This window comes from Ictidomys tridecemlineatus, chromosome 2 (genome assembly GCF_052094955.1).
Source record: "Ictidomys tridecemlineatus isolate mIctTri1 chromosome 2, mIctTri1.hap1, whole genome shotgun sequence".
NCBI lineage: Eukaryota > Metazoa > Chordata > Mammalia > Rodentia > Sciuridae > Ictidomys > Ictidomys tridecemlineatus.
The window spans coordinates 15,479,066-15,493,432 of NC_135478.1; the positions used below are offsets into that span (position 1 = coordinate 15,479,066).

The following is a 14,367-nucleotide window of genomic DNA, read 5'->3' on the forward strand; positions in this document are numbered from 1 at the left end:
CCAAGGCTGTTTGTAGTTTCAAAGTTTTCTTCTTCTTTGACTTATTGTTGTTGGAGTAAGATGTGTCTAGAGTAGATCTTACTGTGTTATGTCTTTGACCATTATTTCTTAGTTTTTCTGTCTTGCCCAAACCATGACCGCTACCTTGGCTTGACAGCCCTACTAGAGTTTTCTTCCCACCACCTAGGGCAGCTCCTGAATCTTAGCCAGACTTTCAAAAGCAAATCCAAGCAAGTGAGTGAATGTGAATGAGTGGTGAATGAGTGAATAAATGAATATATGAGGGATGAAGTATGCTTTCCCTGGGTATCTTGTAGTTAGTTCTGTTCAGAGGAGACTCATGAAGTCCAAGCTCCCAGTAGTGGCTCTCTGTTCCCTGCACAAAACTCCTTCCCTGGCATGGGCCAAGGAGATGCTAAATATTAACCACATGCTGGCTTCTGGTTGGTGATCAGACAAGAGCAATAGATAGCCTTGTGCAGGTGGGGTAGGATTGTAATTGGAATGTGAAGTTTATAATCCCAGCCTCCCCTCCAGGAAACTCTGCTAAAGTTCCTGGTAGGTAACAAAATTGCTGGTTTATGGTAAGACATTTATACCTATAACAGCCTGGCCTGTTTCCAAAGATTTTTGTAGGTCATGTAAAATCTCTTTTGATCACTGTATTTTACATAAACATTCTCAAGATGGGCAGGCAGGATGGGCTTATTGGATTTGCCCTGAAATATCTTCCAAATAAAGTTCATGCCTGAGAGAACTGCCATGGATAAAAGCAGTATAGTGGGCTAGATTTCCTCAGCTTTTATTCTCCTGACCTTAAGTGGTTTTTATAATTAAAAACAACAAAAAAAAAGAAAGAAAAAAGAAAAGCTCTGAAATAATGCAATTATTTTGAGCCACTTTTTTTTTTTTTTTTAACTCTGCAGAAAGATACTCAGCATCTTGAAGCCCTTTCTTTAAAATTTTGAGCTTAGGAAAGTTTTTCATCTTGGAAAGTAGAGGGGCAAGTGGCCCACTCTGCTTGCAGATGATAACCTGGTGCTCAGGACACATTCAGAGTTCCCTGGGGGGTGGTGTGACAGGAAATGCCTGCGGCCCTGGGGTGAGCCTGGCGCCTCCATTTTCTGACAGCACCTGAACCCTTACCTCCTGTCTCAAAATGAAGGCTGTGTGTCACAAACCGGTTGGAACCGCCCGTTGCCATGGTTTTCACGTTGGAAGGCACTGTTAAAGGGTCATGTGACCAAGGAGGGAAATGCCTTTGTCACATGACTTTTTGGTGGCCTGATTAGCATACAGGAAGTTCACTCCCTGCTGGCTGCTAGGATGCAGAGTGATCATTGATGGGTGATGACATCATCTCTTGGATGAGTTATTGATTAGTCTCAAGCCAAGATGGGGCCTGGGAGCACTGAGGTCAGGGTGGCCCTCTCAGGAAGCTTCAGCTGCTTAGTGGCCTCTGTCCCTAGCCCTGCCCTCTTTCCTCATGCAAATTCAAGTTTTAGTAGATATCTCATCTTTGAAAGAAGTGCATACCCCTCTCTCTATAAGATAATGAAAAGTGATAAACCCCTAGAGATCAGCTGTTTTCAGCCTGTGTGTTTCCAGGAAGTGTGTCTGCCACCTAGACTGCTCCTCAGTTCATCTGGGAGCCCATCTGAACAGAGACCAGAAGTTGTATCTCTCTGCTGGGGCCACAGGTCCATTCACCTTGGACGCATTCACCTGTGTGCACATCCAGAGAGCATGGAATTGGAGCCATCAGGTCACCTTGAAAGTTGATCATGGGTGGTGTCAGTGAGAAGAGATAGCACAGATCTGGAGGTGGTTTGGGTGAGACTTTAATAAATATCCTGGATCATTCATAAACTACCCATTTCTAGACATCTGAATGTCTAGATGAGAACCCCATGCTCAGAGACTGTATACTGGCCGACTCCTCTTATTTCTGTGGCAGTCCAGTCAGCACCCATGCTGGTTGTCAGATCAGGGACAGGACTAGTGTTCAGGTGCAGCTGTCACAGAGCTCTGACTTGTGAAACAAGGAGAGCCAGAAAAGAGCAATGAAGGCAGCTCCAAAGTAGACATTTGGTGAATCTAGGGAATTGGTGGTAAAGCCTGATCCTCTGGTACTCTGTGCATGCCCTTCCTCAGGAATGGTGGGAAGTGTTCTTTGTGCTCTTAAAGTAGTGTGAAGCTCTGCATCCTAGTGACTGTCTCCTTACTCCGCTGAGGTCTAGTGGAAAAAGCAGGGACAACTTTGAGCTGTGACTTCCAGTTAACTTTATCCAAGTTTATTCCCTGGGTCACAGTGCCACCTAGTGTACATGTTTGTGTTTTCAGCAGCTTTTCTTGACTACAAAACCAAGAATTTGATTCCTTCAACCCAAATATTAAGCATCTTCAGGGGAAAATTGGCAGTGTGTCAGTCATTAGCAAATGTAGCTGCTTGATTTGGGAGCAAGTGTTGTTTCTGGGAGTGGCTCCCCTCTCCCCCATGTGCCATATCAGTGACACCAAAGCACATACTCAGCCCTTTGGCTTTAATAGCATCAAATGTGAATGAACATCCTAAATAATCCTTCACAGAAAAGGGAAGAATCCCAGACACTGATATGGTCCCACATGGGTTAAACGGTATATTGCGCAATGGGGTTCTTAGTTCTGAGCCTGGCTCAAAGTTAGTATAGAATGGAAACTTACTGTTGTTGGATTCTGATATGTAACAGCATTTGTTCACAGTCATATACTTAGATATTAGTGACTGTATCCTGATAAAATAAGAAAGCTATGGGGGCTTCCCTGTCACCCCCTGACACTGCCCAGCTTGTAGGGAGATGCCATGAGTCACCAATGAGAAGAGGGGGAACAGAACCAAGGTCAAGTTCACAAGTAAAAGTAAGCTCCCAAAATGGACCATTGCAAGGAGGAAAGCACTTTTATTAGAAAGCAAAGGGGTTGTGGACAAAAGTAATCAGAGCATTTTATAATGCAGTTTGAAGTGGGACTTGTGGGGTGGTCAGGGTTGAGTTCAGAGGGTGACAGGATATCACAGGGTGGCCCTGTCATCTGCAGGAAAGTCTATACAGTATTAGAGCATGGGGGAGGTCATAAATAAACTAGTTTGTGAATACATCAGGTGGGGTAGAGAGTATCTGGATCTTTGGGAGATATTCTTGTTGGTCTCATAACCTGTGGCCATTGCTGCCACTTGCCATATATGCCCTAGAAAGGACTGTCTGCCAGGCAGCCTCAGGATGCCTTGTGAAGTGGAAAGAGCTTCTGTTTTCTAGAGGCCCATGGACTGTTAGGTATGAGGTCATTAGTATGTCTGAAAGAGAAGTTGAGCAGAGAAGAAAGAATGGTTCATGAAGAGCTGAGCTTCCTCCCCATCAGGTAGTTTTCAGTTAGACAGATGGCAGCCTCTGGTTTTCGAGGCATAGGCATCCCATCACGCCTAGTACTCAGGAGCCTAACCAACTGAGACTGAGCTGGGGCCCTCGGACCTAAAGCCAAATGTTTTATCCAAAACCAGGCCACCTGGTAAAAGAAAGAGCCACAGCATTTTCCAAAATGTCCATGTTAGACTTGGGAGCACATACACCCTCAGCCCAGGGGACTTGGAGGCAGGGGTTAAGGGGCCTAGCTATGAATTGGCAGATTTGAGTGCCCTATGATACATGGAGAGAGGATGGCCTGGGTGCCTTGGCACCAGATGGGCCTTACAGTACACTGAAGGAAAGAGCTGACCATGTGGCAGAGACAGGAGCAGGGAGGTCTGCCCAAATTGACATGCTTTTCACTTTCTTTCTTGTCGTGTGTGTGTCTTGTTTGCTGCTCTGTTAATCACCCTTTGTCTCTGCTCCCAGTGACATGAAGTCTGAAAGGAGACCACCCTCCCCTGATGTGATTGTGCTCTCTGACAATGAGCAACCTTCAAGCCCAAGGGTGAATGGACTGACCAAGATGGCCTTGAAGGAGACCAGCACTGAGGCTCTCCTGGTGAGTTTGGTGGTGGGAGGGCCTCCTCTGTTCACACTACCACTGCAGCCCCAGCTACACTCATCCCTGCTGAGGACCCTCTCTCAACCATCATTCTCATACTCTTTCAGAAAAGTAGTCCTGAAGAACGAGAAAGAATGATCAAGCAGCTAAAAGAAGAGCTAAGATTAGAAGAAGCAAAGCTTGTATTGTTGAAAAAGTTGCGGCAGAGTCAAATACAAAAAGAAGCCACCACCCAGAAGGTATGTGCTTCTGGGACTCTGGGAGCTGTTTTCAGAACCAGGGGCCATCAGCCACTATCTTACCTTGACAACCCCCTCCTCAGAGTGCTGGAGACTGAAAAGGCTGGTCAGAGGGTTAGGGTTTCCTCCCAGAAATGTAGGGCAGGTCCAAACAGACATTTGCAAACTCAAGTGTGCATTTTGAATTTAGCTAGAAAGATGTCCAAGTAAGAAGATATCAAAATAATTTCATCTGATTATGTAAAACTCACTTTTCTTAGACTGAACATGTCTAGGAAATGGTTGTCTCTGGTGCTGCTAAAAGCATAGTTCTGAATCTAGAGGTCTATCCTGAGTTCATTTCCAAAAAAGCCTGCTACTTCTGTCACTTTTGTGAAGTTTAACATGTAGAGCATCTATTACAAAGACTCAGTCAAGCAAATCAAGTCTGTTGCTCTCCCTTCTCTAGGGGAATATGTAGTTTTAAATAACATTCAGATGGTCTGCTGGTGTGGTTTAGTGATTGCGTGTCTGCCTAGCATATGTGAAGCCCTGGGTTCCATCCCCAGCACCCACCCCATCACTCCAAAAAAATAGTTAATCAAGTAAAATCAAGTAAAAAATGTTCATGCCCAGCATTTTCTCACTAAGGTTGGGATTAAACTGTCTAGGCCCAGGGCCCTTTATCTCAGCTGCTACGTCCATCCCGTGTAGCCCAGCGTCGGTGCCTGGACCTCATGTGGGAGTAGTCAGGAAATAACTGGGAAGTATGCTGAGAGGTTACTGCAGAATCTCTCCTTGGCTCATATAGAATGGGCCAACTCTTGGTACAGACAGGGCCACTTTCAGGTTGAAAGCCTGGTGTTCTTGGAGAAGGAAGGAAATCAATCCTCTCCTCTGAGTCTCAACAACATGTTGGTGACTCTGTAGTGAGAGAAAGGGACTGATGTTATCCCTGTTTTCTACCTCCAATCTCTATTTCTTTCTCTTGCAGCCCACGGGCTCCACTGGGAGCACTGTGACTACCCCTCCCCCACTCGTGCGAGGCACCCAGAACCTTCCTGTTGGCAAGACATCACTTCAGGTCAGTGTCCCCCTTGTGTCTTGATTATGCCCGTCTTGCAGTACTGCTGTCTATAGTCTGGAACAGGCCCATCAGGCTCCTGAGAAGCTCTGATCCTGGGTCCTACAGAAGCAGAGGCTGCCTGTTCCTTCTGAAAAAGCTGGAGTGAGACCTTCAGCCAGTAGCCCAGGGGAAAAGGGGGGCGGGGGGAAACATGCATATGTTCCCCAAACCAGGCTACTATTGATGTCACAGACAAAACCACAGTCAACAGTGGGAGGGCCCCCAAGTGACCATCTAAAGCAAGACTGGAACAAGAACCAAGTTCTCCCAAGGGTGGCCTGCAATCCTGCACAGCCTGAACTAATTCCAGACACAGGGCTAAAAGGGCTTTTTCTGCCCTCCCTCAAACAGGTGGTGCTCTCTGTTGGGGGCACATGTGGGGCCAGTTTCTTGTGGCAGTATGTTACTACATTGTTATAACTCATTCCTGTGTGAGCCCAGATTTCCATTGCTCTTGTGGGAGTATGCATTTAACATAAATATGTGTTTTAGCTCATTTTTTGTGTTTTCATCGTTCTGCATTTAAAAAAAAAAACATTACGTTCTTTTACAAAAACAATAAATCAATTTTCTAAAAGATAAAATAAATAAATGTGGACATTGGTGTCATTGACAGACCTCTTCAACTCGAATGCCTGGCAGTGTCATCCCGCCACCCCTGGTCCGTGGCGGTCAGCAAGTGTCTTCTAAGCTGGGACCACAGGCAAGCTCACAGGTCGTCATGCCCCCTCTCGTCAGGGGGGCCCAGGTGAGCAGGGCCACAAAGTTTGGGAGCTTGGCAGCCCCAGCAACTGACCACCACCTCCAGAGGAAGACTCTTTTTGGTCTTAAGGCTAGGGCTGTGGTGCCCACTTCTTCCTTGTGCCTCCCTCTATTGTTATCTTAGTTTTTGTCCTCCCTAACCCAACAGCAAATCCACAACATCCGACAACATTCCACCACGGGGCCACCGCCTCTCCTTCTGGCCCCTCGGGCCTCTGTGCCCAGTGTGCAAATTCAGGGACAGAGAATCATCCAGCAGGGACTCATCCGTGTTGCCAACGTCCCCAACACCAGTCTGCTTGTCAACCTCCCACAGGTGAGGGTCTGATCCAAGGCTGGAAGGGGTGTGTATATTCTCCCAAGGGCCCCCCAGTTGGTCCTAGGGTACCAATATGTCTCCCAGGGTTGTGGAATATGGCCTGTGTGCTTCCTCTAAAAAGGGTGGTATGTTAAACATTCCCACAGGGGTTCCAACCCGAGTTTCTCAGGCCATAGGGGTATGAAGCTTATGGGCAGATTTGCCATCTAGCAAAGGTGGATTGCTGCTGAGAAGGCAAGGATGGGACCAGTGAAAACCAGAATAAAATGAGTGGGGTCTGCTGTCCTGATCCATGTTCTGGTAACACATGGGAGACACTAGGATTTGAGGGTTAAGTGAGATGGGAGATGGATCTAGAGACAGTCTGGGGGGCACCAGAGCCCTCAAGGGCCCTCTGCCCGAGGCTGATTTGTGTCCTTAGGCACGGGTATGAGGAGAACACGTCTGCAGATGTTCTCAAAGCACCAGTGCTTCTATTCTTAGCCACTCGTCCTTTCACCTCTGTACAGAGCCTCTGAGATGGGGAGGATCTGTCCCCACCCACTGGGTAGCAGGATGGGAAGAGAAGGACCAGGAGGCGGGCAGGCTAGAAGCAAGAGCCTTGCCTGATGTACAAAATTACTGGGCCTGCAGGGGCTTTTGCTGACAAGCATGTTCATCCTTTCTTCCTTCTTTGACAAGGTTCCTTTTTGCCCGCCTTCCTTAGACAAGAGCAAGGCTGGCAGTTTTGGGCAGTGGACCTGCCTTTGTTAAGGTTGAGTTCAAGTGCAGAGATGATGACCAGTCCTATTTCTACTTAGGGGTCTCCTGGGCACAGCAAAAGACTGACCTAGGCAAGCCATTTAATCTACCCATCTCTGCTGTCCTCAGTGCACTGTGAGGTTGGGCAGAGGCGGCTCCATTGTTGGAGTCTGCTGCCAGCTGAACTGGAGGAGGGGGTCTGGCTAAGGGCACTGGTATAATTAACTCTGGATTTTGGGGTGAGCAGTTGTGGGGCAGGTGGAGACCAGGAAGGGGCAACCACTGTGATCCAGATGAGGACAATAACCTAGTACAGGAGCAGTGAGGATGGGGGAAAAGGGGGAGGGTGAAGGTACAGGCTGGGCCCTGGAGCTGCTTTCCCTTATAACACCAATAAGGATTCAGAACTGACTAGAGCATTAGCACCCCGGATGAGCACCAGCATATGTTCATGGGATAAGCAGCCCCTATCATACCTCCTCTGAGACCTGTTTTGGTTGTGGTGGTCTCGTGGATGTCCTTATTAGGCAAAGTATCAGTTTTAATGGTGTGCAGTGTATTGGATGTCCACTAAGCCTCCATGAGCACGTTTAGACTATCACTTGCCTCCTAGGGCTGTTCATTTCAGGCATCTTTACCAATGGTTCATTGACTTCCATGAACCTGCTAAGACAGATTTACTGAGGTTTTTTGATTTGGGATGTGGGTGCTGGCGGTGGAATTAAGAACCTTGGACATGCTAGGCAAGTGCTCTGCCTATAAGCCACGCCCTCAGTGCTCAGATTTACTTTTTTAAGGACTCATCAGTCAAGTGCAACTGATGTTGGTAGGGAGTCTGCGGAAGCCTGCCTCTAGTTGGGCACACTGACCTGGTTGTTGTCTTCCCAAAGCCCACCCCAGCATCACTGAAGGGGACAACAGCTGCCTCCGCTCAGGCCAACTCCACCCCTACCAGTGTGGCTTCTGTGGTTACTTCTGGTGAGTCTCCAGCCAGCCGGCAGGCGGCCGCCAAGCTTGCACTACGCAAACAACTAGAGAAGACACTGCTGGAGATCCCCCCACCCAAACCCCCAGCCCCAGAGATGAATTTCCTGCCCAGTGCTGCCAACAATGAGTTCATCTACCTTGTTGGCCTGGAGGAGGTGGTGCAGAACCTACTGGAGACACAAGGTAAGCAGCCATGGCTGGTTTCAGCTTGCTGCTGAAGGCACTGGAGCCTCTACCATGTGACACCATTTATTGTCAGTTCTGCTATGGAAGGGAACACTGTTCTCCTGTTGGGACCTCTGAGAACTGGGACTTGGGAGGCCCTGGTCCAGGGAACCACCATCAGTGGCCCTGGGACAGAAGGGGCAGGGGTGAAGGGTAGGCATCTGTGGGAGGCTGGCAGGCTTAAGCAGGACCCTTGGGCAAGCATGGGCTTGAGTTCTTTCGGTCCCTAAGCAGGAGGAGGGACACGGCTGCCTGGACCAGGCTCGCTTCATTACCCTTTTTGGGGACAGTGTGAAAAGGATGCCTGCAGGGTTGTTATCAGAAACGGCCTTGGAGACTTCTGGAAGGAGGTGGGTCACAAAGTTGGCCTTCTGGGAACCTGTTTCTTCAGACAGAGACGGACGTTTATGTCCTAAGATGGAGTTGGTGGTGAGGTCAAAGGGCAGTGAGCCTCAGTTCTTTCCCCAAGTGATCACATCATATGCTTTGAGAAGAGGAGGAGGCATACTGGGTCAGGGCCCAGAAGTCTCAGATGCTTTACCACTGGTTTCTCAGCTCAGGCCAGTACTGGCCCCACTCAGCAGACTTGAGGCAATGGTAGTATAGGGAATATACAGAGGAGAAGCACCTTTTCCCTGCCAACCACTTGGGATGCAGAGATAAAAAAGGATGTGTGATGGGGCTGGGGATGTGGCTCAAGCGGTAGCACGCTCACCTGGCATGCGTGCGGCCCGGGGTTCGATCCTCAGCACCACATACCAACAAAGATGTTGTGTCCACCAAGAACTGAAAAATAAATATTAAAAAAATTCTCTCTCTCTCTCTCTCTCTCTCTCTCTCTCTCTCTCTCTCTCTCTCTCTCTCTCTCTCTCTCTCTCCCCCTCTCTCCCACACACACACACACTCTTTTTAAAAAAAAAAAAAAAAAGGATGTGTGGGCAACAGAACTGTGGTCCTCCAATGCCCACCACTTTGTTGGGGCATGAGGAGGGTGCATTCTTACTCCCCAGGCTCCTGAAGAATAATTGTGCCCAGGGTCTCTGAGCCCACTGACAACCCCAGAATAGTGCAGTCATCTGGGAATTTGCTTCATAGGAGACTGGACCAGGCCCCTTGGCTAGGCAACATCCTTTTTAAGATGGTCTTGTTTGTTACTAGAGAGACTGAGGGGATGCACTGTCAGGAAATTGAAGGCTCTGGCACAACCTGGCTTGTGTTTGGGGCCCTTTGCAACAAGGAAGTGTTGGCAAAAACATTGCTGCTGAGGTGCTCTATAACAAAAGGCTGCTAGGGTACCAGGGTGGGCCAGAGGCCCCACAGGACTATGGTACCTGCCTACTCTGCCACTGCCTATGCAAGTGGCTCTTCTGTCATGAGGGGCCAGTCTCCCTCTGTCATTGCCCAAAATAGGACCTAACTCTTGGGTTCTTCCTGAAAGCATCCCATGACACCTCTCAGAGCCCCCAGGTCTGGCAGCTCAGCACAGCTTTGCCTGGCGTCTCACCTGGTACTGGTCACACTGTCCGCAGCTGTCTGGGAAACAAGTGTCACATCCTCGGGGATTGGATGTGTGCAAGATGTGCTTTTATTGTCAGTCCCTGTGAAATGCAGTCATGGGCTAGAACAGGGGCCTTGAGGCAGACCCTGGGCACAGGCAGCTTGGACAAGTGACATCCCATCTGCTTTGTTGGACAGGGGACCTCCCCAGAGATGGGTCCCACAAAATGTCTCAGTGCTCAGGGCTATGGAAGGCCAGGCCAAGCAGGAAAGCGAAACCTAAGGGTTTCTTAGCATCAGTCCCCAGCTGTCCCCTGGTCTTGTGCTGTGGCCTGTAGTGACCAAGTAATATTTAAGCCCCAAGAGCTGAACACCATGAAGGTAGGAACAAAAAGCAAATGAGAATACTTACCCTGCACCTGAGCAGATGCCAATGACTCTCCCTATGGCCAGTCAAAGAGACATTGTTTCTATCTCCAGATGAAAGGGACCAAGGACCCAGAACATCTGCCACCTGCTACTCTCTTTGAGTACTTTATTCTCATGGTCAAACAGTGCAGCCCAGGCTGTAAGGCCTATCTTGGGGTTCAGGTCCTGGCTCTGCCACTAATCTACATTGTGATCTGGAGATCACTTGGGTCCTTTCTTGGCCTCCTCTTCCTTCCTAGGATAAGTCCCCTCCCCTTTAATGCACAGCCTTTAATACCCACAAGGCACTGTCGTTCTGTTAACATGTCTGTTAAGTTGGAGTGTCCACCATGGCAAGTTGAAACCTCACATGGTTATCAACTCCTCTTCTGAGATCTCCTGTTTGCATTGTGGGTTGAACAGGAGGATAGGGAAACCAAACCAGCATTTCTGATGTCTTTGAAGTGTTGATACCAAGGATATTCAACCCACAGTTTTCCACAACTTTTGGCCACTTTGTGCCTGCACAAAGTTGGTGTGCAATGAACAGACTATATATATTCCCTGAAGCTTTGGTGTCCTATCCTGTTGGGAAGCATGGCCCTGTCTGCTGCTCTTGTTCTGCTTGGGGTCCCATGTCCAGTCCTGGCAGAAGGTGGTGGGGCCCCCAAATTCTAGCAGCCTGTCCCTTTGATACGAGTTGCCCACCTGTCTCCTTGCAGCAGGCAGGATGTCGGCTGCTGCAGCTGCCGCTGTGCTATCCCGGGAGCCCTACATGTGTGCACAGTGCAAGACAGACTTCACATGCCGTTGGCGGGAGGAGAAGGGCGGGGCCATCATGTGCGAGAACTGCATGACATCCAACCAGAAGAAGGCACTCAAGGTGGAGCATACTAGCCGCCTGAAGGCTGCCTTTGTGAAGGCACTGCAACAGGAGCAAGAGATTGAACAGCGCCTCCTGCAGCAGGGCACGGCCCCCACAACCACCACCAAGGCTGAGCCCACTGCTGCCCCCCACTTGGCCCTGAAGCAGGTGAGAACCGGTTGCCCCAGGAGGGGACTGCTCCCTTAGCAGCGAGCTGTCCTTAGAAGGCAGGATGTTCTGATGTTCTGTCCCACTCAGCGCTCATCCGCCTGATTGTTAACTGCGCGTCTAAATTGCACTTAATGGTGATGTTTGGCGGCGAAAACACTAATTTGCAGTTTCTTTAGATTTTGTATCTTTGACTTGCAGTGTGCTGGCTGACAAGTACTTCTTGTCTGAAAAGACTATTCCAAAAGCCATATTGAGATACCAAAGGGGCGTTTAGCAGAAATATTCTTGCTAAATTAAGGAGAGAAGCAAGTTTGAAATTAAGTTTTTTGTTTTTATTGTTTTAATGCTTCTCCTTCCCGTCCTCTGTAGACCTGAAGCTGCCTTTTGGTAATTTTGGTTTCCTCGGAAGTCATCTGTAAATCACTAAACAGGTTTTCTGAAGAACCTCATATGGCATCTAAAGCTGGCAGGCAATCGTGCTGCCATCAGGGGATGGGCCGGTCCTGTGGGGCACACCTTCAGTCACCCTAGGTCACCCTGGGCCAGCTAGTGGAGCAGACCTTGCTGATCTCAGTTTCAACCCCTATTTGTGTAGGTCATAAAACCCCGGCGTAAGTTGGCGTTCCGCTCAGGAGAGGCCCGAGACTGGAGTAACGGGGCTGTGCTACAGGTCAGAACCGCTGCACCGGGAGCCTCATGCCCCCAACCGCAGATGCGACCACGTCAGTCACCGACTGTCAGGCTGCCTGCGTCTGTCTTTCTGTTTTTCTCTCTCTCCCTGTTTTTCCTTCCCCCTGGTGTAACTTACCTGGTCTCCTGATTTTGGACTTTAGGGACCCTGTGTGGGTGGGCAGAGGTCAGCCAGAACGAGGAGAGGCTGCGTTGAGCATCTTGCCCGTGGCTGCCCCTTCCCCTCATGATCCATTGTCCCTTTTCTCCTTTGCAGGCCTCTAGCCAGCTGTCCCGAGGCTCAGCCACAACGCCCCGTGGTGTACTGCACACATTCAGCCAGTCTCCCAAACTGCAGAACACAGCCTCGGCCACAGCCCTGGTCAGCAGGACTGGCAGACATTCCGAGAGAGCTGCAGGTGCTGCCAAGGGCAGTGCCACCTCCAACTGGAAAAAAACGCCCCTGAGCACAGGTGGGTGGCCTCTGCAGCTCCATGCTCAGACCTTGCTGCTGTCAGGTCTACCCTTCCTTATTTTCTCTTTTTAACACAGAATCTTGCCATTTCCTTGGTCTGAAAATCATAAGCTCAAATGATTCTCATACCTTAGCCTCTCCATCATCACCATCATCATCATCATCATCATCATTTATTTTTGGTGCTAGGGATTGAGCCCAGTGGTGCTTAACCACTGAGCCACATCCCCAGCCCTTTTTTTTTTTATTTTAAGATAGGTTATCACTAAGTTACTTAGATTCTTGCAGAATTTCTGAGGCTGGCTTCGAATGTCCTCCTGCCTCAGCCTTTCGAGCTGCTGGGATTACAGGCATGTGCCCCTGCGCCCAGCCTTCCTCATTCTTAACAAGGATGCTCACACACCTGATGATCATAAGTGGCACAAAAGGCCCCATGCTGCAGACCTGCTTCCTAAGAAGAACCACCTCTGAATTTGGCTTTATCTCTTCCAGTCCCTGAGTAGTGTGTCCTGAATAAGTGACAGCCCCCAGTAGATTCTGATCACTCTGGCAGTTTGTACTGGCTATAACCACACTCAAATGTGAGCAGACCTTGTTTGCAGGTGCTTGCCCACCCATCCACCCCCACCCCAAGCCTCTGTGCAGACTCCTCAGCACAGACCCATCTTACCCACTCATGGCTACCTACCTTTTTCCTGCCTCAGTTAACATCTGTTTGTGCTGTCACTGCATTGTTCATCATATACTCACTGTGTTTCTCACCCAGAGCATGCCCTTTGTCCACTGCTCTGGGGGACCCTTTCCTCCCATCCTGTTTTGGACACATGAAGTGGTACAAAGTACAAAAGAACAGGAGTGCAGGGAGGAGGGAGGGCTGGGGTGAAATGAAGTGGCAGCAGAAGCCCTCTGGAGGAATTGCTGGGGGAGAGGAAGACCCTGACACGTTGACTGTCCCTGGTGTCATTTCCTAGCCTACTTCCCTATTTGTAACATATTCTCACTTATGTGCTAACATAAGGATTCAATATTTTGTGTGTCTGCCAAGCACAGGAAAATGAAAAGTAGGCAGGAAGGTAAGTGAAGGGGAGGGCAAGTGCTCTCAATGTAGTTGCCAAGCGTCCTCAGTTGTTCCCTGCAGCTTGAGTCTCCTTAGGAAGAAGAGGCGTCATTACAAGATGTCAGAACTTGAGAAATCAGGCTGTTTCTGCAACAGAAGTTGAGAACCTCCTGTTTAAGTATCGACCCAGGGGTTATGGATGTGCCCCTGCCAGAGCACCAGTAGAGATAGTTCAGGAAAGAGAGGCCATTTATTTGGTCACAGGAACATGAGTGGCCTGGAGATCACAACACATTTGTAAATATAGACCATCCAGACTTGTTTTTGCCTGGCATGTTTAACAAACAGATAAGAACTGTGGGGCTAGTCAGAAATTACTTTTGTAGAAAATTTGAAAGCGATAAAGTAAGAAGGAAAGTTGGACAGTGGCACCGGCCTATTGTCCCAGCCTCAGCAACATAACAAGACCCTGTCTAAAAACAAAAAATACGAAAAGTGAAAAATGAGTGAATGTGGACATAGTGACAGAAATCCATCAGGAAACTGTGAGAGGGTAGAGTACTTGCCTAACATGCGCAGGCACTGGGTTCATCCCTGGCACCCACCACAGAGAAAGGAAAAGAAATTGGTATGTGTGTTCAAGGGTAAAATTTGAAAGGAAATTTGAAGGCACAAGTAGTCCCTGCATCGGTTGGTAGGATTAGAGATCAAGCATAATGGTTTCCCAACAGCTTTGCTGGTGTTCCCAAATGCCTCAGGTTTCTGGGCTGTGGTTTGAGGGAAGCTCTTAGCAGGTGCCAGGTTTCTGGAATGCAGGCCTTAACTCTGCATGCGGTGTCGGT

General features: G+C 48.9%; 1 protein-coding gene across 15 annotated transcripts in view; it reads left to right on the forward strand.

Annotated features, from left to right (window-relative positions):
• Gatad2a (GATA zinc finger domain containing 2A) overlaps positions 1–14,367 on the forward strand; it is a 113,608-nt gene that overhangs the window by 96,322 nt on the left and 2,919 nt on the right. For 14 of the 15 annotated variants that reach the window (XM_013361865.4, XM_040290230.2, XM_040290232.2 and 11 more), the window contains 9 exons: positions 3,870–4,002; positions 4,113–4,244; positions 5,218–5,307; positions 5,966–6,097; positions 6,260–6,427; positions 8,062–8,341; positions 11,011–11,321; positions 11,920–11,994; positions 12,271–12,466. In XM_013361865.4, coding sequence (XP_013217319.1) covers positions 3,870–4,002; positions 4,113–4,244; positions 5,218–5,307; positions 5,966–6,097; positions 6,260–6,427; positions 8,062–8,341; positions 11,011–11,321; positions 11,920–11,994; positions 12,271–12,466 — 1,517 coding nt within the window. The remainder of the gene's footprint in view (positions 1–3,869; positions 4,003–4,112; positions 4,245–5,217; positions 5,308–5,965; positions 6,098–6,259; positions 6,428–8,061; positions 8,342–11,010; positions 11,322–11,919; positions 11,995–12,270; positions 12,467–14,367) is intronic. The other variant, XM_078037922.1, reaches the window with a different exon arrangement.